The 18,013-nt window shown below is 34.9% G+C and overlaps 3 protein-coding genes, 2 long non-coding RNA genes and 1 pseudogene across 5 annotated transcripts in view; 2 read left to right on the top strand and 4 right to left on the bottom strand.

Annotated features, from left to right (window-relative positions):
• The window catches only part of LOC124456681, a 50,381-nt gene that overhangs the window by 8,844 nt on the left and 23,524 nt on the right, over positions 1-18,013 (top strand). The gene's annotated exons all lie outside the window — the stretch shown is intronic.
• On the bottom strand, positions 8,126-8,626 carry LOC124457249 (protein ADP-ribosylarginine hydrolase-like). The gene is made up of 2 exons (XM_047007530.1): positions 8,463-8,626; positions 8,126-8,399 (listed from the first exon to the last, which is right to left on the bottom strand). The coding sequence occupies exons 1-2, from the start codon at positions 8,624-8,626 to the stop codon at positions 8,126-8,128; spliced, it is 438 nt and encodes a 145-aa protein (XP_046863486.1).
• LOC124457248 (protein ADP-ribosylarginine hydrolase-like) lies at positions 9,025-9,805 on the bottom strand (the record flags this gene model as incomplete). Its single annotated transcript, XM_047007529.1, has 2 exons — positions 9,025-9,102; positions 9,296-9,805. Coding segments are annotated over 2 exons (588 nt in total), but the record flags the coding sequence as incomplete, so codon positions are not given.
• Positions 13,286-14,509, bottom strand: LOC124456749. Its single transcript, XR_006952441.1, has 3 exons — positions 14,248-14,509; positions 13,843-14,101; positions 13,286-13,764 (listed from the first exon to the last, which is right to left on the bottom strand). It is a non-coding gene; the product is annotated as an uncharacterized LOC124456749 (long non-coding RNA).
• LOC124456736 overlaps positions 13,933-18,013 on the top strand; it is a 38,659-nt gene continuing 34,578 nt past the window's right edge. Inside the window, exon 1 of the long non-coding RNA XR_006952425.1 lies at positions 13,933-14,022. This is a non-coding gene — a long non-coding RNA (uncharacterized LOC124456736). The remainder of the gene's footprint in view (positions 14,023-18,013) is intronic.
• LOC124456682 overlaps positions 15,511-18,013 on the bottom strand; it is a 68,551-nt pseudogene continuing 66,048 nt past the window's right edge.

Below are 18,013 nucleotides of genomic sequence, written 5' to 3'. Positions count from 1 at the left end.
ATACAGAGGCATGACTTTCACAAATGACTATGCACATTATTGAAGAATATATTCTTATGTCTGTTTTGTAACGTAAAATTTAAGGTAAAATATCATGTTTTTTTAATTTTTCTAAAGGTTGTTTGACAGGATACTGCAGTTGGTAAAAGCTGTAGCATACATGCTCTCTGTCATTATTAGTTTTTAAGTTCTTTTGTAATTTTAAGACGATTTTTGGTGAAGTTAAACCAATTAAAAAATAAGTTTGATTTCTTCATCATGTAAATTCGGACTTCAATGGAACCTAATAAAGGTTGTATAATATTTTTTTACTTGCTTGATTTTTATCTTGATATATACCAAATTTTTGTACAGATGGAATCGTCAGGAATAAGAAATCTGTCTTACATTCAGCAAATAATTAACGTGGTGCAAAAGGAACTTGCTCACTTTTTCATTAAACAATGGAACTCTCGTTACAAATCAACTTATGGAGAATGGGATGATACACACATCAGTGGTAACAAATTTTACAATTTAGAATCAAGAAGAAAGTTAGACCAAAAAACTCGACAAAAATATCAAGATGGAGATACCAGTAAGTGGGACTGTACGATATTATTTGATGCAATAATTTTTTCAAATTCAATTGGAAAGCACCTTGACAAAAAAACAAAGGATGCTGTTCATGCACTTCGTTGTGAAAGAAACAAGTACGCACATTGGTATGAAAGGGAATGCTCAGATGATGATTTTGATGATATAGTCAACATCATTGAAAAATCATTTCAAGATTTGAAATTTTCTCTTGATGAAATCATTGAAATAAAAAATCATCGAAACTGTTTTAATTCGTTCCAAGTTCTTCCTTCAAAATCTAATCATTTTTTTGTTGAACGCACTGAATTACGAGATAAAATTATAAAAGATCTTGAAAAATTAAGCAATGATAACAATGATAAACTGACATATTTTACATCACTGGTAATCCTGGCAGTGGTAAATCGCAACTTGCAAGACAGGTTTGTGAAAAATATCGTGTGATTGGAAAAATAGAACTTCGTTTGTAATGACTCTCGATGGAAAAATGAGGAATCTCTTTAAAACTTACTGTGAACTTGGATACCGTTTAAACTGTGACAAGTATATGATTAAAAATTTGAAGATGAAAATTGTTCCATCGCAGACAAAGTGAAGAATTTGCGATCGTTAGTATCCACACGATTAAAATTCTGGCAAAATTGGTTGATCATTGTAGACAACGTGGCACAGCTTAGCAAAATTTCTTCATTACTCCCCCAAGTTGGTGATCCCATGTGGATAAATGGACAAATCATAGTAACTATCCAGAACACAGATGCCGTACCTCAAGACGATGAGTTTAACAAACATATTTCTATCAGAAGTGGAATGAATGATAAAGAATGTTGTCAACTGTTGGAATATTACACTAAAGATGATAATACTGATGATCAATTGTTGAATGAAGTATCCCACGCATTAGATCGTCAACCGCTGGCTTTGGCTGCCGCTGGTTGTTATGTCAGTCGTGTAAACAAAGCAAACTGCTCATTTACTTGGAAACAATATTTAAAGAAAATATTTTCAGAAGAACAAGAAAACATGGACGCCACTTTTGTTAAATTGAATTCGGTATATCCTAGAAGTATGTTACAAGCTTCACTTTTAGCTGTCAGACAAAATGCTGAAGAATCCTCAATATTGGCAAATGTTATTAACTTTTTTTCTGTGATATCGTTTGATCCTATACCACGAGACATTATTATTTGTTATGTTCAAAAAATAGATCCCAAACACTCAAAGGAAGATATATGTCTTTGTTTAACGGACTGCTCATTGTTCTTGCATTCAGAAAATAATGACATTAGTCTACATCGCATTGTTCACAAAGCAATTACTGTTTATCAATCTGAACATTCAAATGAAGAACATGAAATGGAAAGTAACGTTGATCAAATATCTAAAGCACTTTACATGTTTAAAGAGAGAGACGACGAAATCAAATTAATGCCACATCTTGAAAAAATTGTTCATTTATTAAAGACCAACAAGACAAAAATCAACATGAACAGTTTACAAGTTTTCCAATATTTTGTTAACAAATTAAGACATTTTGGAAAATACGATCTTGCTCTTGAACTATTGGATAAATTTAAATCAGCAGAATCTAGTTTTGACAAAGCTTGGTATTTTACTGAGCTCGGTATTTTATACAAAGAATACACGGGGGAGTATGGCAAAGCTATAAATTATCACGAAAAATCTCTGGAAATTCGAAAACAATCGTTAGGTCCAAATCATGTTGCTGTCGCTGCGTCTTTAAACAATCTTGGTAATGTGTATAATGATACTGGAAACTACGACAAAGCTATAGATTGTCACGAAAACGCTCTGGAAATTCGAAAACAATCGTTAGGTCCAAATCATGTTGATGTCGCTGCGTCTTTAAACAATCTTGGTTTGGTGCTTGAAAAAACTGGAAACTACGACAAAGCTATAGATTTCACGAAAAGCTCTGGAAATTCGAAAACAATCGTTAGGTCCAAATCATGTTGATGTCGCTGCGTCTTTAAACAATCTTGGTAATGTGTATATTGATACTGGAAACTACGACAAAGCTATAGAGTTTCATGAAAAAGCTCTGGAAATTCAAAAACAATCGTTAGGTCCAAATCATGTTGATGTCGCTACGTCTTTAAACAATCTTGGTTTGGTGCTTGAAAAAACTGGAAACTACGACAAAGCTAAAGATTGTCACGAAAACGCTCTGGAAATTCGAAAACAATCGTTAGGTCCAAATCATGTTGATGTCGCTGCGTCTTTAAACAATCTTGGTAATGTGTATATTGATACTGGAAACTACGACAAAGCTATAGAGTTTCACGAAAAGCTCTGGAAATTCGAAAACAATCGTTAGGTCCAAATCATGTTGATGTCGCTGCGTCTTTAAACAATCTTGGTAATGTGTTTATAAAACTGGAAACTACGACAAAGCTATAGAGTTTCATGAAAAGCTCTGGAAATTCAAAACAATCGTTAGGTCCAAATCATGTTGATGTCGCTGTCTTTAAACAATCTTGGTAATGTGTTTATAAAACTGGAAACTACGACAAAGCTATAGAGTTTCATGAAAAAGCTCTGGAAATTCAAAACAATCGTTAGGTCCAAATCATGTTGATGTCGCTGCGTCTTTAAACAATCTTGGTAATGTGTATATGAAACTGGAAACTACGACAAAGCTATAGATTGTCACGAAAACGCTCTGGAAATTCGAAAACAATGGTTAGGTCCAAATCATGTTGATGTCGCTGCGTCTTTAAACAATCTTGGTAATGTGTATAGTGATACTGGAAACTACGACAAAGCTATAGAGCTTTACAAAAAAGCTCTGGAAATTGAAAAACAAACAATCGTTAGGTCCAAATCATGTTGATGTTGCTACGTCTTTAAACAATCTTGGTGAGGTGTATTATAAAACTGGAAACTACGACAAAGCTATAGAGTTTCATGAAAAAGCTCTGGAAATTAAAAAACAATCGTTAGGTCCAAATCATGTTGCTGTCGCTGCGTCTTTAAACAATCTTGGTTTTGTGCTTGAAAAAACTGGAAACTACGACAAAGCTATAGAGTTTCATGAAAAAGCTCTGGAAATTCAAAAACAATCGTTAGGTCCAAATCATGTTGATGTCGCTGCGTCTTTAAACAATCTTGGTAATGTGTATATGAAACTGGAAACTACGACAAAGCTATAGAGTTTCACGAAAAGCTCTGGAAATTCGAAAACAATCGTTAGGTCCAAATCATGTTGATGTCGCTGCGTCTTTAAACAATCTTGGTGTGTATATTGAAACTGGAAACTACGACAAAGCTATAGAGTTTCACGAAAAGCTCTGGAAATTAAAACAATCGTTAGGTCCAAATCATGTTGATGTCGCTACGTCTTTAAACAATCTTGGTTTGGTGTTTGAAAAACTGGAAACTACGACAAAGCTATAGAGTTTCACGAAAAGCTCTGGAAATTCGAAAACAATCGTTAGGTCCAAATCATGTTGATGTCGCTGCGTCTTTAAACAATCTTGGTAATGTGTATATAAACTGGAAACTACGACAAAGCTATAGAGTTTCACGAAAAGCTCTGGAAATTCAAAAACAATCGTTAGGTCCAAATCATGTTGATGTCGCTGCGTCTTTAAACAATCTTGGTTTGGTGTTGAAAAACTGGAAACTACGACAAAGCTATAGAGTTTCACGAAAAGCTCTGGAAATTCAAAACAATCGTTAGGTCCAAATCATGTTGATGTCGCTGCGTCTTTAAACAATCTTGGTAATGTGTATATTAATACTGGAAACTACGACAAAGCTATAGAGTTTCACGAAAAGCTCTGGAAATTCAAAACAATCGTTAGGTCCAAATCATGTTGATGTCGCTGTCTTTAAACAATCTTGGTAATGTGTTTATAAAACTGGAAACTACGACAAAGCTATAGAGTTTCACGAAAAGCTCTGGAAATTGAAAACAATCGTTAGGTCCAAATCATGTTGATGTCGCTGCGTCTTTAAACAATCTTGGTAATGTGTTATAAAACTGGAAACTACGACAAAGCTATAGAGTTTGAAAAAGCTCTGGAAATTCGAAAACAATCGTTAGGTCCAAATCATGTTGATGTCGCTGCGTCTTTAAACAATCTTGGTAATGTGTTTTAAAACTGGAAACTACGACAAAGCTATAGAGTTTCACGAAAAGCTCTGGAAATTCAAAACAATCGTTAGGTCCAAATCATGTTGATGTCGCTACGTCTTTAAACAATCTTGGTAATGTGTTTTATAAAACTGGAAACTACGACAAAGCTATAGAGTTTAACGAAAAGCTCTGGAAATTCGAAAACAATCGTTAGGTCCAAATCATGTTGATGTCGCTACGTCTTTAAACAATCTTGGTAATGTGTATAATGAACTGGAAACTACGACAAAGCTATAGAGTTTCACGAAAAGCTCTGGAAATTAAAAACAATCGTTAGGTCCAAATCATGTTGATGTCGCTGCGTCTTTAAACAATCTTGGTAATGTGTATGAAACTGGAAACTACGACAAAGCTATAGAGTTTACGAAAAGCTCTGGAAATTCAAAAACAATCGTTAGGTCCAAATCATGTTGATGTCGCTGCGTCTTTAAACAATCTTGGTAATGTGTATTGATACTGGAAACTACGACAAAGCTATAGAGTTTCACGAAAAAGCTCTGGAAATTAAAAACAATCGTTAGGTCCAAATCATGTTGATGTCGCTGCGTCTTTAAACAATCTTGGTTTGGTGTTGAAAAACTGGAAACTACGACAAAGCTATAGAGTTTCACGAAAAGCTCTGGAAATTCGAAAACAATCGTTAGGTCCAAATCATGTTGATGTCGCTGCGTCTTTAAACAATCTTGGTATGTGTATATAAAACTGGAAACTACGACAAAGCTATAGAGTTTCACGAAAAAGCTCTGGAAATTCAAAACAATCGTTAGGTCCAAATCATGTTGATGTCGCTGCGTCTTTAAACAATCTTGGTTGGTGTTTGAAAACTGGAAACTACGACAAAGCTATAGAGTTTCACGAAAAGCTCTGGAAATTCAAAACAATCGTTAGGTCCAAATCATGTTGATGTCGCTGCGTCTTTAAACAATCTTGGTAATGTGTATGAAACTGGAAACTACGACAAAGCTATAGAGTTTCACGAAAAGCTCTGGAAATTCAAAAACAATCGTTAGGTCCAAATCATGTTGATGTCGCTATGTCTTTAAACAATCTTGGTAATGTGTTTATAAAACTGGAAACTACGACAAAGCTATAGAGTTTCACGAAAAGCTCTGGAAATTCGAAACAATCGTTAGGTCCAAATCATGTTGATGTCGCTGCGTCTTTAAACAATCTTGGTAATGTGTTTTATAAAACTGGAAACTACGACAAAGCTATAGAGTTTCACGAAAAGCTCTGGAAATTCGAAAACAATCGTTAGGTCCAAATCATGTTGATGTCGCTGCGTCTTTAAACAATCTTGGTAATGTGTATAATGATGGAAACTACGACAAAGCTATAGAATTTCATGAAAAAGCTCTGGAAATTAAAAAACAATTGTTAGGTCCAAATCATGTTGATGTCGCTGCGTCTTTAAACAATCTTGGTAGTGCGTTTAAAAAAACTGGAAACTACGACAAAGCTATAGAGTTTTACGAAAAAGCTGGAAATTCAAAACAATCGTTAGGTCCAAATCATGTTAATGTCGCTAGGTCTTTAAACAATCTTGGTAATGTGTATAATGAAACTGGAAACTACGACAAAGCTATAGAGTTTCACGAAAAAGCTCTGGAAATTCGAAAACAATCGTTAGGTCCAAATCATGTTGATGTTGCTGCGTCTTTAAACAATCTTGGTGGTGTTACATGAAACTGGAAACTACGACAAAGCTATAGAGTTTCACGAAAAGCTCTGGAAATTCGAAAACAATCGTTAGGTCCAAATCATGTTGATGTCGCTGCGTCTTTAAACAATCTTGGTAATGTGTTACAAAACTGGAAACTACGACAAAGCTATAGAGTTTTACGAAAAGCTCTGGAAATTCGAAAACAATCGTTAGGTCCAAATCATGTTGATGTCGCTGCGTCTTTAAACAATCTTGGTAATGTGTATTATGAAACTGGAAACTACGACAAAGCTATAGAGTTTCACGAAAAAGCTCTGGAAATTCAAAACAATCGTTAGGTCCAAATCATGTTGATGTCGCTGCGTCTTTAAACAATCTTGGTAATGTGTTTAATGAAACTGGAAACTACGACAAAGCTATAGAGTTTCACGAAAAAGCTCTGGAAATTCAAAAACAATCGTTAGGTCCAAATCATGTTGATGTCGCTACGTCTTTAAACAATCTTGGTAATGTGTTTAATAAAACTGGAAACTACGACAAAGCTATAGAGTTTCATGAAAAGCTCTGGAAATTCAAAACAATCGTTAGGTCCAAATCATGTTGATGTCGCTACGTCTTTAAACAATCTTGGTAATGTGTTTATGAACTGGAAACTACGACAAAGCTATAGAGTTTCATGAAAAGCTCTGGAAATTCGAAAACAATCGTTAGGTCCAAATCATGTTGATGTCGCTACGTCTTTAAACAATCTTGGTATGTGTATAAAAAACTGGAAACTACGACAAAGCTATAGAGCTTTATGAAAAGCTCTGGAAATTCGAAACAATCGTTAGGTCCAAATCATGTTGATGTCGCTACGTCTTTAAACAATCTTGGTGTTTAAAAACTGGAAACTACGACAAAGCTATAGAGTTTCATGAAAAGCTCTGGAAATTCGAAAACAATCGTTAGGTCCAAATCATGTTGATGTCGCTAGGTCTTTAAACAATCTTGGTTTATTGTTATAAAACTGAAAACTACGACAAAGCTATAGAGTATTATGAAAAAGCTCTGGAAATTCAAAAACAATCGTTAGGTCCAAATCATGTTTATGTCGTTGCGTCTTTAAACAATCTTGGTAATGTGTATAGTGATACTGGAAACTACGACAAAGCGATAGAGTTTCTTGAAAAAGCTCTGGAAATTCGAAAACAATCGTTAGGGACTAGTCAGGTTAATGTCGTTAAGTCTTTTAAAAAATCTAGGTGTGTTGTATTATGAAACTCGAGAATATGACAAAGCTTTACAGTTACACTTTGGTAGCTACGTGTTTCAAAGAAATTGTGCCTTCTAAATTATGTTAAGCCTATTTTTAACACATAGACCGTAGGAGCAAGACTTCCACCTGCCAAGTCAACTCCCCTCCCCTCAGAAGGTATTTTTGGTACTGAAAAAAACAATTTCAGTTTGCACTTTATGAGGTAAAATGAACCTAAAGATGTAATGGTCCTTGTCTATGTATAGTTTCACTGATATCTAGTCAATAAACTTACTCTACAGCCCAGGAATCATCCTAAGTAAAACTTAGACCTGCCCATGCCCTGAATCTGACATTCTTTAGACTTTATTTCTAAAGTAATTTGCTTTTATGTCATAACCAAGTAGTAATTTTTATTGTATGATTTACAAACATACTAAAGTATATTGGGATGACAGAATTTTGTTAAATAAATACTATCTTGTTAGTTGTTCATATTCTTTGATACATTCAGTAATTTTTTACCCAGCTCCATAAGCCTATGACCATATTCCAGGTTCCTATAATTTCCAAGGGGTACACCTTTCATACCATACATACCACCCCACCATGCTGCAGCCAATATTCCTGTGTCACTATCTCCACCATGAAACATAGAACAAGAACACAATTGAAACCAGGAATCTTTTGCCATCATCAAAGCATCGTAAGCAATCATTGGTGCATCATGACCACTGGACCCACCCCAACCTGCATAACTGACAGATTTATAAAAGCATCACGTTCAGGTATGTTATATGTCACTGGAAACTTTGGTTCACTGGTTCCATTCATTAATCCCGTAGTTCAAGATATGACTCCCAACTATTTTAAAGTAGCCCCAAGATTTCTTGTTTTCTTCTACATCACGACCAACCTTCTCAATGTATTCCCAAACTTTGGGTAAAACACTTAAAAGTCCTGCTCCCCATTTTTTTGGAGCCATCTTCTGTATAGCATAGGCTGTAAATAAAGCTGCAGTAACAGCCCCTAGATAACCTATAATTAAAATCATTATCTTTAAAGATTGCTAATTTTAGGTCACTTACATTATGATGACCCTATTTACATAATAGCGGCATTTTGATATGGATCATGGATTGAATGGCTGTAGTAGTGAAGATATTAAAGCAAAACAGCAATGGCAATTCAAACAGTTTTTAGAAGACAGAAATTTGGAAATGTGGAAAAGCGATAAAAGGGATGGATCAAAGATATGGTCATTTAAAGTGAGCAATGTTAGAAGGATGGAGGCATTTGAGATGTGGTTCTAGAAAATGATGGATTGCATAGACTTATGCAAACCTAAGGTCAACCTTCTTTTATTTCATTTATAAATTGATATTAGATAAAAGGATATGAAACATTCATGGTAATGGCTTGATCAAGTAAGTAATCAAGGAAGAGTTGAAGATAAAACATCTAAGAAAAGCAAAAGGATTGAAAAGCTAAATTACTATAAAGGTTTGTTAAAATGAAAAGAAATGCAGATAACAGGAAAACCTAGCAAACTTTATACAAAGCAACACTTGTTGATAGACAAAACACTAGACATTAGTGACTTGATAATTGATACATGATCTGAAATCGTTGCTTTATTATGAAAGGTGAATACCTGTGGGTGATTATGAGTCATCCTTCCACTTTCAACAGCAATTTCAATTAACATTTCAATTTGATCTTCACAAGGAAACATCAAACCTATACACATGGATCTCATAGCTGCACCACATCCTCCACCTCGTTCATTAAATGGTATAATGTAACCTTTTTCCTCAAGAGGTTGTAACATGAAACATGCCTTTGTTGTGGTCTGCCCAGGAGCTCTTTCCCACATATCCTCAGCACATGTCTTCTTGTACTTTGTAGCCATAATGCTCAATAACTCTTCCGTTGTTGTCCATTCAGAAACCAACGCTTCTGCTGTAGCAATGTGTAGTACAGTGTCGTCACTAACCCTCCATCCTTTAATGTCAATTTTATCAAGTCCTCCGAGTTTTTCTAGTTCTTCATGAATTTGAGTACCACTGTAACAGAATTCCCACAAACCATTCTTATAACCTAGAGCATCCCCACTCCACTGAGAACCATAACTGCTTCGTATTTCTCGGATAATTGGACCGTATTTTCAAGAGCCATTTTAATATGTTTACTTCACCGTAGTTTAATGAATTTTTTGAAACACGGGAAAGTACTAAGCTTCCCTCAACTTAGTCAACTAATAAAACGTAAAATCTTTTCTTTGCTTTGTTTCAATATTGTTTCATACTATTGTTTAGATTTAGACGAGAGCGTTGGGAGACTGGGACTGTTATTTTGTAATCCTTAATCTTTACCCGATTCCATGATCTTCAATCTGATTAACATGTTGCTTCTTGCAAAGATTCTTTAAAATTTAAAAGTTCCTTCCTTATATCATGGATTATCCGACACGGATTTAATCCAAACTTGACAATTTGATTGCACATATACTAAAAAACAGTGTATTGGGAATCGAACCCAAAGACTAAATTTTCCGCTCTTTGAAGATACCCCACAGTTGGGCTGTTTTTTCTTGGAAAGTTCAGATGATTTTGGCTATTGAACATATTTTGAATATTTTATAGTTCCAAAATTTGATCTTTGTAGAATTTTTGAAGCTCAAATTTGGTAAGTTATTGCTTGATCGTAATAGACAAAAACAGTTCAAGAGCTTTGTCGTTCAATTACACTTCACAATTTAAAGTCACAAACAATAAACAATTATCAGCTTTTTTATAATGCCGTTTTAGCATTAAAATGCTTAAATATCCAACTTTACGCCCCAAATACATGCAAGTTTAACTTTCACATTTACAAGAAGTGTTAAGTAAATAAATATAAAAAATGATTAAACTGAAATCACCCAAACTGTTCTAAAATGCAGAATTGCTTAAACATGACGCTGTTTTTTTAACGAAATTGAAGATGGCTGTAAATTTTAGCTGATAGACCCTAGGGTTCGCTCAGCTAAGCATCCATAGTCTTCAAATTACATTTCTTTTTGTTCCATGGTTGTATATGACAAGTAGTACAAGTTTAGTCCCACACCAAGGTCACTGTTTTTTTTGATGACTTAACCGAAATAAAAAATCTCTAATGGAAAAACCTGAACGGTATAAACCAAAACCGAACACAACGGCACGAGAATTTGGAGAATACTGAAGAGGAAAAAACCATTAGGGATTTCAGCCGAAGTTCCGCGCCCCGGGGGACCCTTAGAAACAAAAATCTTTACTTACCTTTGCAACGATGCAAATACCAAAAAAAAAGAAAAAACCGTCAATTTCTCAAAATACACCTTCAAGTCCAAAAATCTTTCAAGTATTTTAGTAATGGATATAATTCGCCATTTTTAACGTACATACAACTTACGTCCAAACCGCCACATTTTAGTTTTACCGCACGTAAACCAATCAGCGAACTCGACAATTTTCTACTTTGGACGAGAAAATTGTGTAATTTGGATGGGAATTTCTTTTAACGTGTGTTTTTCTTATCTAATCCACATCCGAATCAGTCGCACCTAGCGCCACCTTAGCAGTCCCTATTTTGCACCGTTTCATTCAGTGCTTTGCGCGCCCGGTGCCACTAACGCTTAAAGTTGGAGCAAGCGCTTGCTGCATGACATGGATTAGATAAATGTACTTCAAAATATTTTAAGCAGACAGACGAAATTTAATATTTTTTGAAACAATTTAGAACACTTGAAGAAGCACACGTTAAGTTTGGTTACCGAGGGACCGTGGATGGTTTAACCAAACAACCGGCAGCGCTTGATTTAAGTTATGTTTTAGTTTGACAATTATCACATAGATGACTACATAGCAACGCGAATGGTGAACATGGAAACCATCGTGTAACTATTTTGTATCATATGTGACAACGTCTGCGGTTTGTCTTCATGGTAACCATCAAAGAAAACAAACAATGTGCTTTTATTAAAACTATGTTTCGTGTTAGTTTGGTTAATATGAAGCCATTCCGCATACTTAGACCTGGTGTACTAAACATTTTTATGCCTGTTTTGCTGTGGCTTGCCGCATCGAAATTCCAGGAATGAAGTTTTCTTAATAAGAAAACAACATATCCATTTTTACATTTACAGTAATTGCCACGCCGCTCCTAAACTGTAAATGTCTTGACAAACTGAAGACTATTTGAGTTTCAATTTGTCGATTTGAAAATGACTGACAAGATTAAAGTTTCCTTCGAAAGATTTTGAAAAATTTAGTCATTTCTCTTGATAGTGGAGTTCATCCTTTAAATTTATAAAGGTTCTAACCCCATACTCATTATCTAAGCGTAGCAACTACTCGCTGCAACTACAGCGCATGCCTAAGCTATCTAAACTTCCTACCTGCGCATGGCACCGGAATTCCGCCCTGAAAGGAATGCCCTTGAAGGAGGTAACCCATCATGCCCTTAACTTAACTTAACCTAGTGCATGTTGCACCTACGGGCGACCTCCAACCGGGGTGGGTTGAACTACTCATGCATTATAGGGGATCCATGCAGGAGTGCCTTAATAGTCAATGTAGAAAGCCGTTCATGAAATTGGCCAACTACAACGACTGCATGCTCTTACCGTACTAGGGAGAGATATTTTCTTTCCACCAAAACCACGATCTTCCCTTGGTCTTCAATAGGCCTTGCTCGCTTGATCCAGTCTTCAAAGGTCTTCTTACAGATGCTATTTGCATCCTCTACGCTAAGGTACCATTTGTACCCACTAACCCCAAGTTGAAGTTGCCTTCCTTGGGCCAAACTTCACTTGCATTTCCGATTCTAAGCTATGGTCCTGCCTATCCTTCTGCGAGGCAACAACCGCTGCGATCATGCGTAGCTCCTTAAAGCAGTATATTCACACAGAGGTTTTCGAAGGTAAATTATATAGAACAACACAATTGTTGCATGCCAGTCACAGACTTAAAATAGTTGATACAAATTCACGCTTACTAAGACACAAATTTTAAAAGAATTAAAGCAGCACCGATAAACACTATTGGATTATTTTAACCAAAAGAACACTTTTATTACCTCTTAATCAAGACTATTTTGAAAATGCAGATGTAAATTTCTTTAAATATATATATTTGCATTCCTGCATTAAAAAATAGCCTTACAGTGGAATATACTGAACACCAGGATTTGTTGTGGCTATTGCCCGAATTATATTAGAGATTTGACCTGTTAACAGGCCTAACTAAATAAAAGGTTTATTATTATTACACTTACGGTTTTCGACGAATCCTTGGCAGTTCGACGACAGACTACGATGAATGACAAATCTCATGCCAATTGTGAAGATGAAACGATCGGATGTTGAGCAAGGACAGCCACAAAAAAGCCCAAAATAATTTTTGAAAATTCAGAACGTTGATGGTGAAACCATCGTATCCAATTTTCAGGCTACCTGACAAACATCACCGCTTTTATGTCGACGACGGCAAGCACAGAAACAAGATTGGCCATTTCTTGCAACTGTGCATGTCGTCTACGGCATTAAATCGGAAATATCGACAGCCAGTCGGAAAATTAGGATTTTAGGTTTTTATTTTCATGTTAAAGAAATTCCATGTTTTATTACAAAAATTTTCAATTAAATAATGTTGACATTTGGGCATTTGATAGCGGCGTGGTTTTATCCATCATTGCGATTGATTGACAAGTCGTGATGTTAGCAGGAAAACTCCCAGGAAAATGTTTTAGAAAAGGTCATAATATTGACTTTTCCATGGAAACAGGCGTTAGGCTGATGGATGCATTGCTCCAGAAGAGTGTTTAGCGTTTGCATTCTTTGTAGAGATGGTCTTTAGGGCATTAGAAGTCACGTATTTTTCAATTTCATCGAAGTATATTGTTCATTCTTGATCACTGTTCAGAAGAGTTCATTAAAGTATATTGTCCATTCTTGATCATCGTTCAGGTCTTTATTAAAGTAAATTGTTCATTCTTAAGAATTCTTCAGAGGACTTCATTAAAGTATGCTGTTCATTCTTGATCATTGTTCAGAGGATTTCATTAAAGTACGTCTATTGTCCATTCTTGATCAGAAGGTTTCTACTACATAGGACAATTGAAGCCAATGTCAGTTCACACTATTATACTTCCATAAATGAAAAACATTGATAACATACTTACATTGAATATTTTATTCACTAGTAATGTAGTTCAAGGAAGAAGATTTTCAACCAAATTACAGAATTTTATTTTGTTCTTATGTTTAGATGAGCGTCGTGGAACTGGTCGACAACAGCCACAATTCTCTTCAACCGCTGTGAACAATAACCACTTTCTTTAATTGTGGAGTCTACGATCATGGTAAATACACCAACATTTGTTCGTTGTTTCTCAATCTCATTTGATGACTAATTGTCGTTTAAGAGAAGAATGTCCATGTCTAAAATCAAGCATAGAGGAAACAAAAGTTACTAAGACGGAAACTTTATGGAAAGGCCACACTGCACTTTGCATTAATGAACATCACATGCAGTGTCCCAATTTAATGTTTACTCAATGCAAAAGAACTTGAAACAACACATTTACCTGAACATTTTTTCAAAGCACTCCATGAGATGTTTCACCGTGGAATAATTTCGATTTCGGCTAACTATTTTTCGTGCAATTACAGACTTTCACGTTCAAATGGCACGTTGTTAGTCTTAGACTATGGCCCAAGTTTCACGAACGTGTTGTATTCTGATTGGTCAGTGACTAGGTGTGTTGTAAACGTGTTGTGTTCTGATTTGTCATTTACTAGGTGTGTCGTCAACTGTTGTGTTCTGATTGGTCATTTACCAGGTGTGTCCTCAATTGTACATTGTGAAACATAGAATTTGCATGATTCATCACTTAGAAGTAATTAATCCTCATAGAGCGGTAAATGCAATTTAATACAATATAAATAAAAACGTATACTTCAGCTACAGCAAATAGCAAATCCCAAACATTTAAGTCTCCTTGGGGAACAACTACAGCTGAATCATGCAAATTCTAAAGGTCCACTGATGTCAAAAACGATTTGATAAACCCTCTAGATTGTTATCTTCATCTCATTTTTTTATTGTATTTATTAGCATTAACATTTGATCTCTTTTATTTAGCATTCTACAGGGTGTACATAACAACGACGTTTGGCAATTAAACTACTGTAAAATGTCGAAACCCAATCACTGTGCTAACCTCACTAGTAGTGCATTACATTTTCAATGGGGGAAAATCTTTTGCGCTTGCATCAACGTAGCTAACAATGTTCCATGCACCTGTGGCTTGGCGTAGTAACAGACATTGAAATTAGACAAAGGCTTCAATGGTAAATGAAGGCTGACAAACTAGTTTTGCACACATCAAAGGAATGAACTGGATAGAAAAATATTATGAGAAGGTATGTATATTCATGGTTGTATAATTTTACAACAATAACGTTTCGTGTTTAGCTGAAGACATCTTCATATTACAATACATACATGTAGGAAGTAGTAAATCCTATTCTTAGAAATTTTGTACAATACTTACAATAACGACTGTATGCGTTACGCTTCTTCTCTGAAATAAAAAGGTTATATTACTCACTGTAATACTTTGAAACTTACAAATGAAATAATTTACGTAATACTTACGATAAAGATTGTTTCAGCAAGAAATCTCTTTACACATAGCGCGGGAAAGATCGGCAAAAAGTCATATGACGTATTGATCAAAATTGGTCACGTATCAAGTCGTATAAACATTCGCCAGCAAGAGCTGGGTGACGCGGGATATGTAAATTGATCAAATCGTGCTGAGATAGCACAACATTTAATAGCATAGTACTTTTCGTGTGATGTATTTAAAATACGATTGTTTTCATTTCAAGTTAAATATTATGTTTTAACTTGTTAAAACCCAGTATGATGTACTATTATATAGTATCAAATACTGACAAATTATATCTGTATTTAGCACATACAATAAAGAGTCGTTGAAATTGATGCATCAGGAAATTCTTCTACTTTGTAGACATATTATATTTATATATACTGAACTATACGTATGTTATATATATACAATATAACTTATACAATTTCTATGCTCTGTTTTTTTCGACAGACATCCTAAAGGTTTTACCTTTTAACCATTATGTGTAGGAGGAACAGTTTGTGTTGTCGATGTCGTCGTTGAAACAGATGATACCGTTGAAGTTTGCCTGTAAAATATTTGCTGAAAGTTTAGAGAAAAATTGATAAACTATCCACGAAATAATAGGTAGTAGCATTTTGATTTTCTTTTTAAAACAAGCCAAAGTTTGAGTTCTTTGTGTTGTATTATTACGAAATAAAAGATGTTTACTGTGTTTGCACGGGCTTATGCAAACCGAGGAGACCTTTGGAAGAACTCGAGAGTAGATCAGTGCAAGCCCGAAACCGAAGGTAGAGTGTTGCTTATGCTCAACAGTTCTCACCAACGTCTCCGAGGTTTGCATAAGCCAGTGTAAACACGAAAAATATCTTTTTAAAAAAATATCAATAATGCGAAACAGACAAATTTAAAACAAAAGTTTTAATTTTTCCTCTAAAATGTATTCATGTTTGATTTGCGAATTCTCTTTAATTGATTTGATTTGTTGAGCTCAGATCGGTTTGCACAAGCTAATGAAACACATATAGACAATCAGCGCATGCGCGATTCTTTTTGTTCTTGTTTTGACTTTCAATTTTTCAGTCTATTTTCCCTCAAACATCAACAAAAAAATCGTTTAATATTCTGTATATTGAACAATAAATTCACTCATGTGCATCGTATAAAAGAGTTTTCTATCAAATAAATTTCGGCTCATCTTCATGAAGCATATGATACATGAAAACCTTTTAAGGCAAATGTTTTGTTTTGTAAAAGTATTATGGTTTAATGGAAATCTTACTTGGATCAACTTCCGCTCAAAATCTTTGTTTTCTTCCTTTCTACAAGAAAAAGAAACGAAATTCAACGCCGTTGATTCACTTTTGCTACAAATTTTCGGTAAATACCTCACTTCGTCGACGTCAGATTCCGGAGAAAGAATGATAGAAGAAAGTCTTTCATTTTCTGGAGCCACACAAAAGATTATCGAATATCTTAGACTTCTACATCTATTTTAAAGATAAACTATCCCTCTAGTAAACCTTCTTCCATAATGTCATTTCTTTTCAACGATTGAACAGCACCCACGTATTTCTTTAGTTGGTGTTTGAGCAAATCATTTTCACTAAAGAGCAAAAACGAACAGGTCAACAGACATCTTTGATTAACGGAAATGCAGAGTTCTCAATGTCCTAACCTTTTTAAGCCGTTAAGAGCGACGCAATTTTCTTCATTTTTCGACGACATATCTCTTTTAAATCTTCTAATTGAAGACGAAGAGAAGCTGACTTCATCATCTCTTTTCCAAATGTTGTTGTAATGATCTACAGGAAAGATGATCGAAGGAAAAATCAGGGCAAAATAGTGTATATTCGAATGGAATGTTAATATTAAACGAAGGACGATAATACAACCTGTTACGTTCTTCAACTTCATCTTTTCTTAACATCATCGATACAATCGCCTGTTTTAATTCCTCTTCAACAATAAAACCACGTATTTATTGATATTCATGAAATTATAATTATTCACACATACAAATATTCAGTTCACATGATGAAATTTGACGGATGTCTCCAAACAAGCAAAGCAACTACGATACAAATAGTAAAATCCAATTGCACTAAATATTTCTATATTTAAAACTAACTCTACCTGCTAATAGGCCATTTATAGTTTGAGAACCTGAGGCAAAAGTGCCTCTCCCGTTCCCAAAATATATTTTCAAAAGATATAAGAAATAAAAACCATTTAAATACATGAATAGAAAAAACACACAAACCTGAAGTCATTTCTTTGCCTGATGGATATTCCTCTGATGGCTAAAGAACGAAAACATACCAAATATAACGAACTAAATATAACAAAGATATTTACACATGGCTTTCTACCCTCCCCTCCCCCTCCCCTCAAAAAAAAGATAAAAGCATTTCATAATTAACTAACATTCATACAACCATCACCCATGGTTCTGACCAATGACGATCCTGAGTAATCATTAATTTCTATGCTACCATCACGTGTGGCACATATCGCTGCAACAGTTGCTCCAATTGCTAAACTTGCATCATTCTCGACGTCTTCATCAGTGTAAATACTGAAAACAACATAAATTACCACCTCAGTTAAAATGGTGAACTCGTTAGACATTCTTGTCGATAAAATAATGAAGTATCTTCTAACCTTGAAACGGGCGAATCATTTATTGAATGAA

The sequence above is a fragment of the Xenia sp. Carnegie-2017 genome, unplaced genomic scaffold (assembly GCF_021976095.1).
Source record: "Xenia sp. Carnegie-2017 unplaced genomic scaffold, XeniaSp_v1 HiC_scaffold_6, whole genome shotgun sequence".
Lineage (NCBI taxonomy): Eukaryota > Metazoa > Cnidaria > Anthozoa > Malacalcyonacea > Xeniidae > Xenia > Xenia sp. Carnegie-2017.
The sequence above is the reverse complement of the archived record's forward strand: the minus strand, read 5'-3'. Positions and strand labels throughout refer to the sequence as shown.

Coding starts and splice junctions, on each gene's coding strand:
- LOC124457249 (XM_047007530.1), bottom strand. CDS start 8,626: ATGGCTCCAAAAAAATGGGGAGCAGGACTTTTAAGTGTTTTACCCAAA. Junction 8,400..8,462: donor GGGATTAATGAATGGAACCA/GTGAACCAAAGT, acceptor TAAATCTGTCAG/TTATGCAGGTTGGGGTGGGT.